Below are 18,073 nucleotides of genomic sequence, written 5' to 3' on the forward strand. Positions count from 1 at the left end.
TTCTCATAGTGGTATTTTCTTCAATCGTCATTGCTACAATCCAACTTGCAATTATCGAAGCACAAAGGATGTATATCAATTGACTTTCTTGATCTCAAATTACGATCCGTTCACATACTCTCCCATAGATCTGATACCATGTTAGAATTCACATGCATGTGAGGACTTCCATTAATGCAGGAAATCTGTAGCTAAGCTAGAACTCAACTAGAAAGAATTGACCTAAGCGAGAACTCAGAATTGGAGAAATTTTCTCTTGTATTACATTCAATGAATCTAGTCATCTATATATACAAGTATCTTCTAGCTAATTTCACTAAGCTACTTCTTACTACTTACTAACTCCCTTAACCATAATTATTTAGTTAACTGATTTTGTGCTTAGTCACTGAACCATGTGCAGCTGCCAAGCCATCAATCGAGGTGTCTTAACTCTTCATCCTCAACAAACCCGATGTAATGAAATTATATGTGGGAAAAAAGAACACTACATGGTCTAGAATTGAAAAAGGGAATGAGGAACGACGCAAAGCAAGCACAAGGAAAAAGAAATAGAGATTGTCAGACTGAAAAAGGAAGAAATGGAAAGTGTAAATAAATAAAGGAAGCAGAACAAATAACTATGTTTAATACAGGTGCCATCGAAACAACATATGATGGATTCACATCCTCATCTCCTTAGCTACCGTATCTCAAGATATATATGCATAATCAGATTTAATAATTTCCCTCTAAATATTGTTAATTAGAGATTCTCACATCCCTTAGAATTTTTGCAGCATCCTCGGGGAAAACAGGATTTATGTAACATCCCGTTGCTATCTCGAATCCACCAACCCCACTCAAATGGGGAACTATTTGTAAAAACCAGTGTGTGGAAGGTGCATATGAGGGGTCATCTTGAAATGGGGAAGTATGAATCAGAAGGTTGAATGGTGGATTGTTCAACTGCAAAGACATCTTCAAAAGCATGAGTTTCAACAATCCTCCAAGATCAATTGCCTGCATATTTGAATGGTAAACATTAGACAAGCTCTTCAACTGAATGGTTTTTAAGAAAGAAAAACAATTTGAAAATGTACGACCAAGAACGTTGTAATCTTTTTCTTGAATCAGTTTTCCCCCTCCTCAGCCACAAATGCTATGAGATTTCTTTTTCTTTTCACTAAATCAGCACTTCTACTTTTAAAATGTCAATGACACTTCATGGTCAACTTGACAGAAGTCGTAATCCATTAAGGTTGTAATTTTCTCACATAAAATTTGCAGATAACTGACATTACTAAAGTTAGACTAGTGTAAATTCACATCATTTTCTCATGAAAATAAACCATGGACAAAAAAAAGCATCCATTACCTTCTCACTATCTATTTCATGAAAATGAGAAGAGTGATCACGAGGAATTATCCAAATCTCAAAAGCAAAAGTTGCAGCAAAGGGAACCAGTGATATGAAATGGGCTGATTCATCAATTAATAACTCATTTGGTTGAATATCACACAGGCTGCATTTCCCAGTCTGCTTGTAGTATTCCATCATACTGTCAAGACGGGCAGAAACTGTTGGAGGAACAATGGGAAGAGCAATCATCTGGCTGTGAGAATGGCTCATGGAAGCACCAGCAGAGGCTCCATGGTTTTTGAACGCCTTTAAAAGCCAGTGAGTGAATCAATATTATCTAGTGAAGTAGCTTTGATGGGACAAACGTGCTGACTACGAACAAACCATTAGTACTCAACAAGAAAGGGGAAAAAACAATAAATATTGTTTCATGCTGCAGATTCTTTGCACATATACAACAACAACAACAACAATAACAACATACCCAGTGTAATCCCATAGGTGGGATCTGGGGAGGGTAGTGTATATGCAGACCTTAACCCTATCTCGTGGAGGTAGAGAGATTGTTTCTGACAGGCCCTCGGCTCATTTAACGCATATCAAAGAAGTTTGAAAAAAGATACAGAAGTAAAATGGACATAACAATAATAGAGAAAGTATTACATAGCATTCAGAAGATAAGGAACTGATAGAGAAACAATGAAAAACTTAACTTTATAAACACCTTGCATCTAGACTCTGAACATTGTGAAGAAACAAGTCACCCGATTGCCTTATGAACCTTAACTTGGGTGATTGTGCTGGAATCATCCCAACAGAAGATTGAATTGGTGTGAAGAAAGATGAATGTGAAGACTGTCAGCTCATCTGACAATTGCCAGTAGACTGTGTTACTGCCACTAAATCTCCATTGTGCTCATTCATCTCTAGTTTCGAGATAATTAATCAGTTCTCTTCCATAGATTTGGGATGACCAGCAGTTATTCAATAAATAACTACCTTAGGAGTGCATATTTTGGAGTATTTGGCGAACAGGAATACGTAACAAAATATTAGAAGCTAACAAAGAGAACATATCCAGTTCTCAAAAATGGATTGTAGTTAGGATGCTCAACTTTACACCACAAACATGCTACATCAATTACAAGTTTCAAGTGTTCTTCCATTAAATAGTTCAAAAATTGACAGTCAGGTGTGATATTTTAGCTATTTACCCCATCAAAGAAACTTCACTCAAATATTACATTGCTTTTCTCCTGTCACTAAAAATACAAACTCAATATAATCTACCATGCCAATTAACCAGTTCACATAAAATGGATGGAGAGTTACGTATCACAAGCTCCTGCCAGATTAGCATAATCTACCTCTTCACCCAAATACTTATTAAAAACTGTTAATTGTAATGATATCCCTCAAGGGATTGATAGTCAATGAAATTTTTAGAACTCATATGGAAAGTATACAGTAACTAACTATGAATTGCTACAACTTAATACAACAAAAACGTGTCCTCATAATTGGACCAGTATTTTAGCAAGTCAGTCTGGTCAAAAAGCTAGTCTACCAGTACAAAAGTTGAAAGCAACAAGATGGAAGCGTTTGGAATAGACTTACACATTTGTGTAATAAGACTGAAATTTACATTATCCAACCTCTCTCCATTAATGTACACAGTAAAATCATTTAGCTTGCATACCCAAGACAACACAGAAAAATGAAAACCAGCACAACTAAATAGATTAACAAATAGGGGCTACTCAAAGTTGTAAGGTTAAAAATCAAAATTTAAACAAAATGGAATTTCATATGAGAAAGACCAATTAATTCATTACAAAACAGAAAAGTGATTCTAAACTCTATTCATTATCAAAAGGTAATTTCCGATACTGTTGCCGATATGATCTTCTATTATATTAGTAGATTAATTATGAAACTAACTCGTTTATTTCTAGATTAACCTTTCAATGCAATTACAACTAGTTTTCTATTTTTATGTAGTTTTTCAATGCATTTATTATAAACTAATATAAAAACAAGGAATGAATATACCAAATCAAATAAAAAATAGACAAATTGATTTCAAAACGAATCATACATTTTGAAACGGGATCAGAATAAAACCTGAACATACTTGATAGAATCACAACTCCGAAGCTGTTCGATCCTCTTCTTACAAGCTAGCAAAACCTCCCCAACTTGAGCCGGAGAAAGATCACTCAAATTTACTGAATGAACCGGCGATTCAATAACCACATCGTGAAACCCGAATCCACTGACTGCTACATCACCGACGACAGAAACTGGATTTTGGAAATCCAATTCTCTGCTGACGGCCGGATACAGATTTTGGATAACTCTGATTTTCCAATCGTTGGTGGAATCTTCTGGCACACGGAATATCTCCGGCGCACACTCGTGTTCGTGGCCGGCGCAAAATGGACATTCTGTTTGATTGTTCGGTTGTGGGTTCGATTTGGCCTTGAAGTCCGACGGTCGGCGCGATCTCGCCGGAGAGAACAGTACCCACCTGTTGTGGATTCTGTCTTTCCGGATTTCGGGGCTCCGCTTTGGCGTTTCTGCCTCCGCCATATTACCGTTGTTTCGGGGGTGAGGATTTGTTCCACTGGAAAAGGCTTGTTTTGTAGCTCACGCAGTGACAACTCAAAAGATTTTTTTTATAATTAAAAGAGATAATACAAGTATTACTCTACTATATTTTATTTAAGTATTAAACTATAAAAAAAAAAAGAATAATTTAAAGTTTTTATTTTTTTTAAGCTATTAATCTACAATATTTGATGTTCTCTTTTTTTCCCTTCAAGTTTCTTGCAAATTACTTATGTATAAGGCAAAAATAGGGAAGACATGTGGTCAAGTTAAGCTAGAGACGCGGCATAAGGGCCGTCTTAATCACTTGGCCACTAAAATCATTGCTTGGGGTCCCATGTTTTTGGACCCCCATTTTAAAAAATAAAGTATTTATACATATATTTTTTAAAAAAATTATATGTACTTCTAATTTTTTTTTTAAAAAAAGGTATGAAGTAAAAAAAATCTAACATTTAAAGTGCCTATTAGTTTCCACTTTTTTAGAAAAATATAATAATTTTTTGAAACAGTTTTCTTAAGTGGAAATTGTACTTCCTTATTCATATCTTAATAATTTGAGTCTATGTTATTATTTATTTTATATTTATCTTTCTTATTCTTTATTTTATTATTTTTATTTTTAATATTGAACTCTCTCCTACAAAACTTATTGAGTTATTGTTACTTACAAGTTACAAAAGAACAAAATTTATTTTTTGGTATTTTTTAAAAATTTCAAGAAGTGCAACAAGCCAACAAATAATCACTATATTGAAGAAGGTCAACACTATTTTGATATTTTTATATTAACTTATCAAATTTTTGAGTCAAATAATTATTTTAACTTTATATTATATTTTTTCTTGAAAATTTGTTATTGTTGATATTCTCAGTTCATAAGTATATATATTCTTGTTTTAGTTATTATAAAATTTATTTAATTTAAATATATCAATTAAAAAATATGATCTGATTTTACAAAGAGAGAGAAAACTTGAAGAATTAAATAAATCTCAAAGGAGCCCTTGAGAGATTTTTAACAAACAATAAAAATCTTGAATCGAAAAATATGAAAGGATAATCTTCAAATGAACAAGTCAGCAATAGAGATGAGTTAGATGATAGTAACATACAAGAAGAGTATCTAGAAGAAGTTGGTGAAACATGTGACATAGTCCCGTTAATCAAGAACCCCTAAATAATTTTAAATAGTTGCATCCCTAAAAATAAATGTGACGATCTTTCTTTTTTTAAAAAAAATCTAAATAAATAAATAAATATTAGAGAACCTCTCTAAAGTTTGACTTTAGGCTCCAATATACACGACATATATGCAATAGTTAAATATCGGAGAAAACGAGTTCACTTCAAACGTGAAGGAATAGGATTAGATAGGGATATAACATCCCGAGGAAGATCAAATAGACAAGATCAGCAGTTACTCCCTTTGTTTCCTTTTACTTATCAAAAAATTTCTAATTTAATTTTTTTTTACTTGTCAAATTTAACAAATCAAGAAAAATACAATCTCTTTTTATCTATTATACCCTCAATTTATTGAGAGATTTAATATTTTTGGTATCAAAATATTTTGGAATTTGAATTATGACTTTAGTGATTAATAAGGGTAAAATGGTAAACTCACCATATCAATAATTGATTTCTTAATAGATATGCTAAGTCAAAAATTGACAATTAAAAAGGAACGGACAGAGTATATATTCGCTCCTAAAATAATGTCAAATATAACTTCTAGCTAATTAAATTTTATTTAATTGCTCATATAAATTAAGAGGAAATGATTCTCAGTCATTAAATTCTAAAGACTCGCTCCTATAAAATGATGTTGACCTTCATGTTGAAGGGGGAACTCATTCTAAGTTTTATAACTAATTCTTACGGTACTTGGTACATATCAAGATTCTTGTTTACTTTTTCTGTCAATTCTTGTGTTATTCTTTAAAGCAAAAAAGTTACTCTAGGGTATGTTCATCGAAGACTCCTTCAAATTAGGTTAATCATGTTTTATTTACTCATATTCTTATTGAATTGCATTTTATTATTTATTTTGATTCATTCGATCATTTTTTCAGCCAATTCAATTTACATGTCTTTTAAATCACGTTACATATTCAAATTGTACCTATTTTAGGGTAAAAGGTTTGGCACACACCGTGGGGCTAAGGATAATTCTGCTATTGTTTTGATTCTGGTTGTTCATCACTAAATATTTTGCATTTGTGAAGTTGAAGAATCGACAAATTAAATGGCTCACCAGATAAGTGGGCAGATCACTGTCAATCACAACACGCTCTTGAACAATTGTGATATTATTTTGATTTTGATTGTTCATTACTAAATATTTTGCATTTTTGAAGCTAAAGAATCAACTAGTTTAAAGGTTCACCAGAAATAATGGGAGACCAATGTCAACAACAACACACTCTTGAATGATCCCAACAATCACGAAGTTGATCCAGTGACTAGAGAAAACTCAGGTCATAAATGAGAAGGCGACTTTAGCGCAAGGGTCTTAACACTCCAAAAGGACTCTCAGTCCGAACGATGATTAGAACACGGTTAGACATGTTGACCCAAAATGGACCAATTTCTGAGAATGGCCCAAGTCCTAAAGAAGAGTAATTGCAAGTTGGACCTATTGTTCAAACAAATAGTATCGTCAGTCTATCTGGTGGTAACATAACAATTATATTAATATACAAGAGGAGGTTTGTCCGTGCAAAGCACGGGCCCAATAATTTAAATTTTGCATATTTCTCTTTATTTATGTCAAATTCTACACTATATTATCATATACAAAAAATTACAAATGCAGAGGATAAATTAATCTTTAGCAAATAGAAAGCAAATATTTAAAGATGTATACTTAAAAAGTGAGAAACAAATGTAAAATGCATTTTTTTAACCTTTATCAATTCTAATATATCGCATGAAAGAAAAAAGCTATAAATATGATATTCTTGGTGTACATATTCATGAAATATACTTTAATTGAGGATAAAATGGTTTATTATTCGAAAGAAGGCATTGATTAGTTGAGAATGAAGTATAGATTCATATCCCTTCTAAGAGATATTGCCTACTATTTTTTAATTTCTTAGTACTGTGTTGCTGATAGTTTAACTTTCTCTGCCCTCTTATCATGATGGTTACTTGGGTTGTTCAAGATCTTTAGGTGAAACAAGTGATTTAGCCTAACTTTACGAAATTTGTATAGAGGACTACACTAGGCAATTGTAAGACCTCGAAGGAAAGTCCTAAAACGAAGAACAAAGGATGAAATCCCAGAAAAATGCAGACCATGGCACCAGGTGATGACCACGAAGGCCATCACGAGTCGTAGTCATCACTATGGCTCGTGATGAGCCACCGTGATGGTGGTTCTGAAACCTAGTCCTGTAGGGAAGGGACCACAAACTGTGGTGAGCACCACGAATCGTAGTGCCCTCCGTGTTGACTCCTCCCCTAAGTCCCTCAGGAAATCTTCCAAGGCAGGGACCACGATTGACCTCCATGAATCATGTAGCCCTTTATGGACAGTTATGAGTTCCGTGGTGGTAACTCTTGCAAGTCTTGCACCACGTCCATATTTCACGGACCGTGATGCCCTTCATGGACCATGAAGGTCTCTATGGAGAAAGTACTGAAACTTTCCATGCAAACCCCCAAGATTTCTCCTCTAAGTCAATTATCATGGAACACCACCACGGGCCGTGTAGATGATCACGGAACATGATAGGTCGTCCGTGCAGCTGAGTCTGGCTAGTTTTAAGATGGGTATTTTGGTCTTTTTCTGTGTTTTATCATTAAAGTGAAGTCATTTTGGGAATGAATATAAGTTATCTAAATGACCCTAATCCTTTCCCAACTCATTACACTCACTCAAATTCTAAGACTCAAAACCCTAACCTCTCAAGCTCCCCTCAATGACTTCTTCTTCACTAAGAAAAGCAAGGTTTCATCACAAGTCTTCAAGTCTCCATTTCCAAGATTATGTTAGGGCTTTGTTCCCCAAGGTATGTGGATCTCATTCATGGGTTCTTCCACCCATAGAGCCCAAGTATTTTTTTAAACCTAGTAGCTCATTTTAAATTGTAAATTTTATGGGGTTTCATATTATGATTTCAAATGTATGGATTATTGAATATTTGAAGTTTATTTATCTATCTTAACCTATATTGATTCTTAATTCATGGAATGGTTGATTTATCAAGGTTTTATATGAAACCATGAAAAGGATTTTTAAGGTGTATTGGTGGGTTGCTTTAAATATGTCTTAATTGATGCATTTCATTATTCTCATGTATGCTAGCATTGAATTAAATGATTTGAAAGTCGATTGAATAAAACCCACCTAGTTTCACTATGTTTCAATGAAGTTTGAATTGAAAGCTTTGACTCCAAAATGAATGTTATGAAAGCAAATGTCTTTGATCAAAGAGAGTCTTGTGAAATGAAAGAATAATGAAATGATAATGCGATGATGGATTCCACTTGTGAAAGGCCAATTCTCACTTGTGTTATATGAACTATTCTGTTGAATGATGTTTTGATGATCTAAAGTTATGCAAATGATTATGTTTTTATGTTATATGAACTATTCTGTGGGATTGACTAACATTGAATAGGGCATTGAGGTGGGATTCGGTAAGAAAATCCTAGTGGCAACCCCTTGTCTCATTAACTATGTGCCAATATAGGAGCTCTTGTAGGCTTAGGCTAGTGGATCTACAAGTAGACTAAATGTTAAAGAAATTAATAAAATTGACGGAGCTCTACCCGGCAAGTATACTCTCCATGACAACATAGGGAGTTATGTTGGATTTTATGTAATAACTCGTATGGTCTTAAATAACGATTATGGTCATCTTCCCATAAATGAATATTTCAAATATTATTTATGATTGATTGATCATGCATGCATTTACTCATGTACTTTACCTTATGATGCTTAAAAGTTTTCATTGAGTTGCATGGCTACATACTTAGTACTTCAAATTACTAATACATACTCTTTTTCTACATAATATCACCATGTAGGGACTGATATTTCTCCACATTCACCTCCACGTGGCTAGTTGAGTTCGTTGAAGGCTACTATAATGTTACACCCCGTACTTTTATACCTTGGAACGCGTTCTTAAGTCTCTTGAAAGGCTCTTAAGTTTCATGGAAGGATTGTAAGCCTCTTAACTTTCTTAAAGCTTCTAAAAGCTTATTAAGAACTCTTAAGCTTCTTAAGAGTTGCCATGTGAGCCGGATAATCTATAACGCTATCAAACAACTCTAAGGAAAGGAGAATGAGATACCCCATAGTAAAGAAGATTGGAAATAGAGTTATAAGAATCTAGAAGAAGTTGGAGACGAATGATGAGTCGTAGGACACGACTTATTTACGTAAGCTATCAACTTGGAAATCTTACATACTTAAGCTACTGGAGTACATACCAAACTTATATAGAAAGGATTACATAGGTTTGTAAAGTAAGATGAGATTATGAACCCACGAGGAGGAGAAGAAAGTGCCACGTGGCAACATGAGAGAGTGCCACGTGGAAAGAGTTGGAGCAAGAGTGGTGGACCCCCATCACCCCCACATGCCATGTGGCAGCCTGTGATTGGAGGAAAGAGGTGTGTTGGCCCAATGAGGGCTTGACACATGTCACCACTTAGATCTTGACATGTGTCACTACTTAGGGCCTGACACGTGTCATCCCCTTAGGTGGACTCTATATATATGTCTTATGACTTATTAAAGTTCCATACTTATCTATAAAATTCAAGAACAAGAAACAAGAGAAGAGAAGAAACTAGAGAGGGAGAGAGTCACGATTTTGGAAGGAAAAAAAAAGGTGAGTTCTTCGATTTCGCTCCATGAATTAATTATCTAGGGTGTACCACGATGTTATGAAGGCTTTAGTAATGAAAATTTATGGTTTTTAGCATCCCAAAACATTACCAAACAGCCACGAAGTTTTAGGCGCGCTAAAGGAACTTCCAAGGTAAGTTTTGACAAGTTTCGGGCATTTCACATGTCTTAAATAAGGTTGAAAGTGGAAAAATTGCATAAGGATGCTTGACGTTAGAAATAAACTAAATTGCAGTGGTTGTAGCTAAATCGAAGTCGAGTAGTGGGGTGTCGTTGTGGTACTGCGGGTGCAGCTTGTTGGGTTGTGTGTTGCAGGGCTTTAAAGTATTTTAATAAGAGTGTGGTTGCTTCTGGTTGCATCCACATGACCCTCCGTTATGTATGGTTAAAGATTTTGTGAAATAAAGATTAAAAACTCTATTTTCATATCATAGTTTTGAGCTAGTTGTTTGGAGTTGTATTATGTAATGTTGAGGTGGTTTACTTGTATATATGCTGCTGGTTGTTGTTGTTGGTATGGTTGTTGACACTGTGGTCGAATTGAAATCTCAGAGATGTATAAGTTACAGGGAAAATGCTGCCCGATTTTCGGTAGCATTGGAACTAGTAACAAACTAGTCGAGGGTAATGGATAAGGAAATGACTCCTATTAATACTTGGTTGTAGAGTGGGATATTGGAAAGTGAAAGGCTATTAATCTTAGTATTACTTTTATGTCAAATAGGTTAAAGAGGTATCAAGGCAAGCCGGATTTCAATTAATCCCAAAAAAAGTATGTGAAGCTTTCTCTTGGCATATTTTGGCATAAGTACGTAGAGCTACCCTTCTTTCCTCTTGATATATATTTGACATAAGTGTGGTGATATGATGGTAAGGTAATGCAATAATAAGGTTATGATACCAAGCTCATGACGGTCCGGGTATGATATATGTAAATGATGACTCCTTGAGGAAAAGTAGAGGCTAGGTAAAGCTTATTCTTTATCTTTCTTTGGCATGTCCTAATTGTAAGTAAAATATGATACGAGCTCTGGGATAACTCCAGTTTTAAGTCCTAAATATAATCCATATCTCTTATTCACTTCTGAATGTCAAACTCTTGTAGTAAGTTGAACTACTTTCCTTGAACTCCATATATTGAGACGTACTGGATGCACAAGCTCCTAGTCCTAAGGACTATGTGACAACGAGTATCCCTGATTCTATGAACTGTTAGTATTACTTTAGTACATGTCTAGGGTCCCCGAGGTCCTAAGTGATATAGGCCTCAATGTCATTTAGAAGGCACTCGAGATGGCTACATTACTATTCTGGTCCTCAAACGATAGCTTAATCTTCTTACATTATCGAGTCTCTGATAATGATTTAGATTACATATGGTTACTCACTACTTTATTCATGTATACTATAATACATCTTTCACCAAGTTCCGGGCTGGCTATAATATAATTATTATTATATGGTATATCGATCGTGCCGATTGTTCCTCAACATTATTATATGATATATGGATCGGACCGAACATTTCTCGGTATTACTATATGATATGTAGATCGGACCAAAAGTTCCTCGGCATTACTATATGATACATAGATTGGACCAAATGTTCCTCGATATTACTATATGATATGTGGATCGGGCCGTCATTCCTTGGCATTATTATACGATGTGCGGATCAGGTCGTACGTTCCTTGGCATGTACTTACTATATACATGGATCGGGTTGTACGTTCCACAGCTCTAATAATATATATGTGCTTATGATGACAGAATGATATAGATGGTACACCGAGTCCCCTAACGGGCCGGGCACAATACATGATGGTAATATGTATGACTTTCTTTTATACGATGCGAGTATGGTAAATGGTTAAATATTATACTTTCCCCCTGCATCCCTACGCCAACTGTAATTTCCTTATGATGTCTATGCTTTACATACTCAGTACATATGTCGTACTGACCCCCCTTTCTCAAGGGGGCTGCGTTCATGCCCGCAGGTACAGATACACACCTTGGGGATCCGTCAGCGTATGAGTTCTACTCAGCAGTTAAGAAGTGCTCTATTATGCCGGAGCCTAGTTTTGGTATTAACCCTCAATGTATATATTTATTTTTTTACGGGTACGACGGGGGCCCTGTCCCCCCTTATGTTACTTTTCTTACTCTTAGAGGTCTGTGGACATGTATGTGGGTTGTGTATGGGATGTATATGCATGTATGTACCATGGTGCCTATGAAAAGCCTCGTTGGCTTATATGTTATCCTGCCTGTTGATGTGCTATAACTTAAACAGAGGACAGATTTTCTTACAGATAGCAGGGATATACGCGAATGCCCAGTTCGGGCACCCATCACGGCCTACAGGGTTGGGTTATGACAAAAATGGTATAAGAGCGGTTTGATCCTTGGAATGTCTATAGACTGTGTCTAGTAGAGTCTTGTTTATCGGTGTGTTGTGTACCACATCTATAAACAGGAGGCTACAGGACATTTAGGATGTTATCTTCCTTTCTTGTCTTAGATCGTGCGATAAAGACTAGCCATAGGACATGAAATTCCTTTTTTTAACCTCTGGTTTCAACTGAAGAACGACATCGACAGAAGAAAATAATGGATGATATTGGAAGCTACCTAGTATACAAGTAAGTAATGGTGTGAAGGAGGCATGCTGGATAAGGTAAGAAGATTGAAATATGATTGAAATGTGAAGTCAAAGATTGAAGGGAAAAGTAGACAGGAAAGTGTAACGGATGCAGTTCGAGTTGGACATACGAGGTAAGTCCATTATTTTATACTGTTGTGTATATTGGGCGCCCTGTGTGGCGGTGATATATATATATATATATATATATATTGGCTCTGTGAGGCATTGTGGCTATGATATGATATGATATGAATGCATATATACGTCGGCCTTGCATGGCATTATTGGTATTTCCTGAGTGCAGGTTTGGGATAGTAAGGAATATAGAGGAAACTCTACCGAAATTTTCTAGAAAAAAAAAGGGAATGAACTATAAGTTTATCATACGGCTTGGAAGTTGATACCGAGTACCCCTATTATGATGAACTAAAGCTATTAGGGTACCCTCTGTGTTGTTGGTATGGGGGCCCCATGTTTACTTAGGAAGTTTTAGGTCGTAGGAAAACTCCGATTAGAGGGAAAGGTATCCCGCAATTGGATTCCACTTTGGTGGGAAAGAACAGAAACCTCAACTATTAGTGGTGAACTAGATAAGTTGTTCACGACTCAAGAATGAACCTAAAGGGAAACCATACGAATTAGGCACTAAACAGTATTGTGGTGCTTATTGGATCTTAATTTTCTTCTGGTAGTGGTTACAGGATGCTTTATGGTAACCTTTTATTGGTTATTAAGCGACTAAAATAACTTGTGGACGGAATACATGAACTTATGGGCTGTCCAGAATCATGTGCTTTATATATTGGATAGCATACTAGAAGGATTCAGAAGGGTCGGTGATACCAAGGAATGATTTTCCCAAGGGATATGGGGATAACATGAAACTCCTCGGGCACAAGAATGGCCATGGACTGAAACAATAGAAGGACTACTGCAGATAGCACTCAAGATAGACGTGAACAATAAGTATGAGTATCGGACAAAAAAGGGAATAGATAGCTACGAACTGAAGGTGTAGTACGAAAAGGCGAGAAGATAAGACCGTTATTAGAGTAAAATTGACATGAGACTGAGAAGAATTGGAAGTTAACCTCAGGTACCTAACAAGGATAAAAGCTTATGAGGTATAAAGAAGTAGTGTGGATATGTGATTCCATCGTGGAAAATATAAAGACCTCTCAAGGATGAGGGAGGTATCTCTGCAAAACCATTGATGTATTGCGAGTCCATTAAGAGAAACAACTGGTATCCACTGGGATAAAGATAGTGTTATAGCAGAGCTAGAAACACGGGTCACTGGAGTACAACTACTTCCAAATGGAGAAGTTGAAATGATTAGGGGCGCTAGCTAATCGCTGGTAGGGAAGAAAGGAATGTGGCTCTGGATAAACTACTATATTAATTGTACGACTCGAGTACCAGTACTTGGACTAGATTGGGTACTAATTATCAAGAATTCTAAGCACCCCATGTTTATATTAAGGTTTCTTACAAGGGCAACCTAAAGTATAGGTGATCTAACAGAAGGTGTAGATATGGTGTCGTATGTCAAATGTGTTAGAACAGAATCATATGCATATGAACAATTGAAAATAAATAGAGGATGACATGGGTACACCCTAAAAGGGGGAAGTGGATAAGAGAAATACAAGTGTGAGAGGAAATCAACTGACACTGTCATATGTTGACAAGACCGCTTAAATTTCAAGCGAGATCCCATACTGGAAGGAGTTAGTAAGAGCTCAAGGACAACAATAAATAGATAGAAGTCGCGGTATCTGAGACTGTGCGAAGAATCATGGGTGCCTACAAAAAGGGGTGAATACGATAAGAAAGTAGGACTAAGCAAACTAAGGGCCACGAAAAGGGTAGTAGGGCCGTGTTTGAGTAAAGATTAAGATATTGCAACGGCGTCATTGGCTGCTGATATCAGGACGTACAAGTAGTAAGGAGAATAGAAAATCTCCTACGGTAGGAAATGAGAAGACCAAGGAGTACGTAAAGGAAGAAAAGAAAGGGGTAGGACAGAATAATGTTAGCGCAAGCAAGTTCTAGTGTGAAGGTGATATGTAAAGCAAGATGGACCAGAAAATGAAAAGATTGCGTCTACCTCATACCAGTTGTATAAAAATAGTTGTGTAATCTACAAATATATATATATACAACACAAGACCAAGCGAAGATGTACATGAGCAAAAGAGGGTTATGATATTTTGGATACGTTACAAAGAAATGCAAAGAGAAGTTAAATCAAATGACCAAAAAGGACATGGTCATGGTTGAACTAAAGATCTACCCCAATACCGATTGTAAGATAAAAGAGGAAAGGGCAAGGCGGAATCTGAAGACTAGCGAGATAACGCTAAGGTAAATCTTGGGCTAAGTTGAGTTCCTTCGCACATTGTTGTAAGAATTGCAATGTAACGTGTGAGAGAAAAATCAAAGCCAAGTCTGAGGAAAAGGACCATGGAAGAATCTGAATTAACAATGAAGCAACGACACGAGATTATGTACCAAGAGTGTTATAAGTTACGTTAAGGGAATTGTAAAAGGGCTTAAGCAAAACAAGCAGGATTAGATGATTAATAACGGATGGCGCACATGTATGCCACATTTCTTTAACATAATACCAGTTAATGAAAAGGTAAACAACGGAACGTCTATACAGGTCATTGTGTGAGGGGACTTCATCACAACTTGGTAGCAAACTCTGATGGGCAAAAAGCAAAACCCAAAAGGCAAGGGTACCCGTTGATGTCATCTAAAGAAGGCAAGAAGTAATACACGAGGTTGAAGATTCTACAATACGACCTTGGCTATAAGACTCACTTCGCACTCCATGGACAGATGATTCTGGAGGGAATATTACCCGCAGATTAATAATATCAGCCCATGCTTCTTCAATCAAAGACTACCTGCTCAGCCGAGAAGGTGTGAAATTATAGGTTAAGAGGGTAGTAGGACCTTACAGAGTCCCCATAGCTATTGTCCCAGACGAAAGAGCCCAAGTTACAGTTAACTACCGAAGATCGCAAAGAAATAACTTGGGAAGCTGAAGAGGAAATGAAATACAGGTATCCGTACCTACCCCTTATGCTATAGGTAATCCCAACCTTTGAGACTCTGATAGTGATGGCTCGATAAAAGTATATGTTATTGCAATGGAACAGAGAAACTCTTTATATAATCTGTATACGATCTTGAGGAAGGTTTTGGTTCACATTCGAGGAAGAATGTTCTAAAGGGGGGAAGGATGTTACACCCCATACTTTTGTACTTTGGAACAAGTTCTTAAGTCTCTTGAAAGGCTCTTACATTTCATGGAAGGATCGTAAGCCTCTTAAGTTTCTTAGGGTTTCCTAAAGTTTCTTAAAGCTTCTAAAAGCTTCTTAAGACTTCTTAAGAACTCTTAAGCTTCTTAAGAGTTGCCATGTGAGCCGGATAATCTATAATGCTATCAAACAACTCTAAGGAAAGGACAATGCGATACCCCATAGTAGAGAAGATTAGAAATAGAGTTATAAGAATCCGGAAGAAGTTGGAGACCGAATGATGAGTCGTAGGACACAACTTATTTACATAAGCTTACCAATTTAGAAATCTTAAATACTTAAGCTACTAGAGTACATACAAAGCTTAAGTATCAAGGATTACATAGGTTCATAAAGTAAGACGAGATTATGAACCCACAAGAGGGAGAAGAGAGTACGACATGGCAGCATGAGAGAGTGACACATAGAAGCATAAGAGAGTGCTACGTGGCAGCAGCTAGAGCAAGGGTGATGGACCCCACTCCACATTCCATGTGGCATCTTGTGATTGGAGGAAAGGGGTGTGTTGGCCCAATAAGGGCTTGACCCGTGTCACCACTTAGGGCTTGACATGTGTCACCACTTAGGGCTTGACATGTGTCACCCCCTTAGGTGGCCTCTATATATATGTCTTATGACTTATTAAAGTTCCACAATTATCTATAAAATTCAAGAACAAGAAAGAAGAGAAGAGAAGAAAATGGAGAGGGAGAGAGCCACGATTTTGGAAGGAAAAGAAAAAGGTGAGTTCTTTGATTTTGGTTCGTAAATTAATTATCTAGGGAGTACCAAGATGTTATGAAGGTGTTAGTAATGAAACTTTATGATTTGGAGCAGCCCAAAATGTTAGCAAACAGCCACAAAGTTTTAGGCGAGCTAAAGGAACTTCTAAGGTATGTTTCGATGAGTTTGACGAGTTTCGGGTAAGGTAAGGGCTTCCCTTTCAAATTGGAGTTTATGATGTTTTTATGAGGTATATTACATGTCTTAAATAAGGTTGTAAGTAGAAAAATTTCATAAGGACGCTTGACATTAGAAATAAACTAAATTGAAGTGGTTGTAGGTAAATCGAAGTCAAGTAGTGGGGTGTCGTTGTGGTGCTGTGGGTGCAGCTGGTTGGGTTGCGTGTTGTAGGGATTTAAAGTATCTTAAAAAGGGCATGTGTGCTGCTGGTTAAGCCACACGACCCTCCGTTAGGTATGGTTAAAGATTTTGTGAAATAAAGATTAAAAACTCTATTTTCGTATTGTAGTTTTGAGCTAGTTGTTTGGAGTTGTATTGTGTAATGTTGAGGTGGTTTACTTTTATATATGCTTCTAGTTTTTGTTGTTGGTATGGATGTAGACACTGAGTCGGAGTTGAAATCTCGGAGATGTTGAAGTTACAGGGGAAATACTGCCCGATTTTCGGTAGCATCAAAACTAGTAACAAACTAGTCGAGGGTAATGGATAAGGAAATGACTCCTATTATTACTTGGTTGTAGAGTGGGATATTAGAAAGTGAAAGGCTATTAATCTTAGTATTACTTTCATGTCAAATAGGTTAAGGAGGTATCAAGTCAAGTCGTATTTCAATTAATCCTGAAAAAGGTATGTGAAGTTTTCTCTTGGCATGTTTTGGCATAAGTACGTAGAGCTACCCTTATTTCCTCTTGATATGTCTTTGACATAAGTGTGGTGCTATGATGGTAAGGTAATACAATAATAAGGTTATGATACTGAGCTCATGACAGGCCGAGTACGATATATGTAAATGATGACTCCTTGAGGAAAAGTAGAGGCTAGGTAAAGCTTATTCTTTATCTTCCTTTGGCATGTCCTAATTGTAAGTAAAATGTGATACGAGCTCTGGGATAACTCCAATTTTTATTCCTAAATGTAATCTGTATCTCTTATTCACTTCTGAATGTCAAACTCTTGTAGTAAGTTGAACTACTTTCCTTGAACTCCATAGGTTGAGAAGTACTGGATGCACAAGCTCCTAGTCCTAAGGACTATGTGACGACGGCTATCCCTCATTCTATGAACTGTTAGTATTACTTTAGTACATGTCTAGGGTCCCCAAGGTCCTAAGTGATATAGGCCTTAATGGCATTTAGAAGGCACTCGAGATGGCTACACTACTATTCTAGTCCTCGGATGATAGCTTAATCTTCTTACATTGTCGAGTCTCTGATAATGATTTAGATTGTTTATGGTTACTCATTACTTTATTCGTGTATACTGTAATATATCTTTCATCGAGTCCCGGGTCGACTATAATATAATTATTATTATATGGTATATGGATC

General features: G+C 36.3%; 1 protein-coding gene across 1 annotated transcript; it reads right to left on the reverse strand.

Moving 5' to 3' along the window:
- Positions 1 to 567: 567 nt before the first annotated feature.
- Positions 568 to 4,030, reverse strand: LOC129876505 (ADP-glucose phosphorylase). Its single transcript, XM_055951957.1, has 3 exons — positions 3,467 to 4,030; positions 1,358 to 1,648; positions 568 to 1,002 (listed from the first exon to the last, which is right to left on the reverse strand). The coding sequence occupies exons 1-3, from the start codon at positions 3,932 to 3,934 to the stop codon at positions 742 to 744; spliced, it is 1,020 nt and encodes a 339-aa protein (XP_055807932.1). The 5' UTR covers positions 3,935 to 4,030; the 3' UTR covers positions 568 to 741.
- Positions 4,031 to 18,073: the final 14,043 nt, after the last annotated feature.

This window comes from Solanum dulcamara, chromosome 12 (assembly GCF_947179165.1).
Source record: "Solanum dulcamara chromosome 12, daSolDulc1.2, whole genome shotgun sequence".
Taxonomy (NCBI): Eukaryota; Viridiplantae; Streptophyta; class Magnoliopsida; order Solanales; family Solanaceae; genus Solanum; species Solanum dulcamara.